At 34.8% G+C, this 425-nt stretch overlaps 1 protein-coding gene across 14 annotated transcripts in view; it reads right to left on the bottom strand.

The window, feature by feature from the left end:
• Positions 1 to 425, bottom strand: part of DLG1 (discs large MAGUK scaffold protein 1) — a 317,929-nt gene that overhangs the window by 79,101 nt on the left and 238,403 nt on the right. For all 14 annotated transcript variants that reach the window (XM_019503520.1, XM_019503521.1, XM_019503527.1 and 11 more), the window contains one exon: positions 105 to 219. In XM_019503520.1, the coding sequence (XP_019359065.1) occupies positions 105 to 219 (115 nt within the window). The remainder of the gene's footprint in view (positions 1 to 104; positions 220 to 425) is intronic.

Below are 425 nucleotides of genomic sequence, written 5' to 3'. Positions count from 1 at the left end.
TGTAAAAATACAAGTTCTTTGTTTTGGAGTTGGGGGAGAGGGGTGGGGATGGAAGGGGAATAAATATTGGAGAAATCTGATGACATTTGGGGACGCTTTCTTACCTAACATATAAGGATCTCTTCTGGCTGGTTCGTAGAGATCCAGATCCTGAGCTAATGCTACTGTTCATCATCTGCTCCCGTAAATCATGTATTTTAGCTTCAAAACGACTGTATTCTGAAACAGAAGAAGAAAACACAGGACCATTTATTACCCCCAAAATTTAGTAATTTTGTTACTGAATGCTGAGGCTTGAAAAAACTTTAAAAGAAATGAACTTTAATGAAAGAAAACAATCTAAATAAAATGTTACTTTAACTGATTTAGAATTTTTGCTATTAAAAAGCTGTACTTTACTCCGTGTTCTTGCATTAGTGCAAATA

The sequence above is a fragment of the Gavialis gangeticus genome, unplaced genomic scaffold (assembly GCF_001723915.1).
Source record: "Gavialis gangeticus isolate Ggan-Ray unplaced genomic scaffold, GavGan_comp1, whole genome shotgun sequence".
NCBI classification, from domain to species: domain Eukaryota; kingdom Metazoa; phylum Chordata; order Crocodylia; family Gavialidae; genus Gavialis; species Gavialis gangeticus.
Note: the sequence above shows the minus strand (reverse complement) of the source record. Positions and strands in the feature narration are given on the sequence as shown.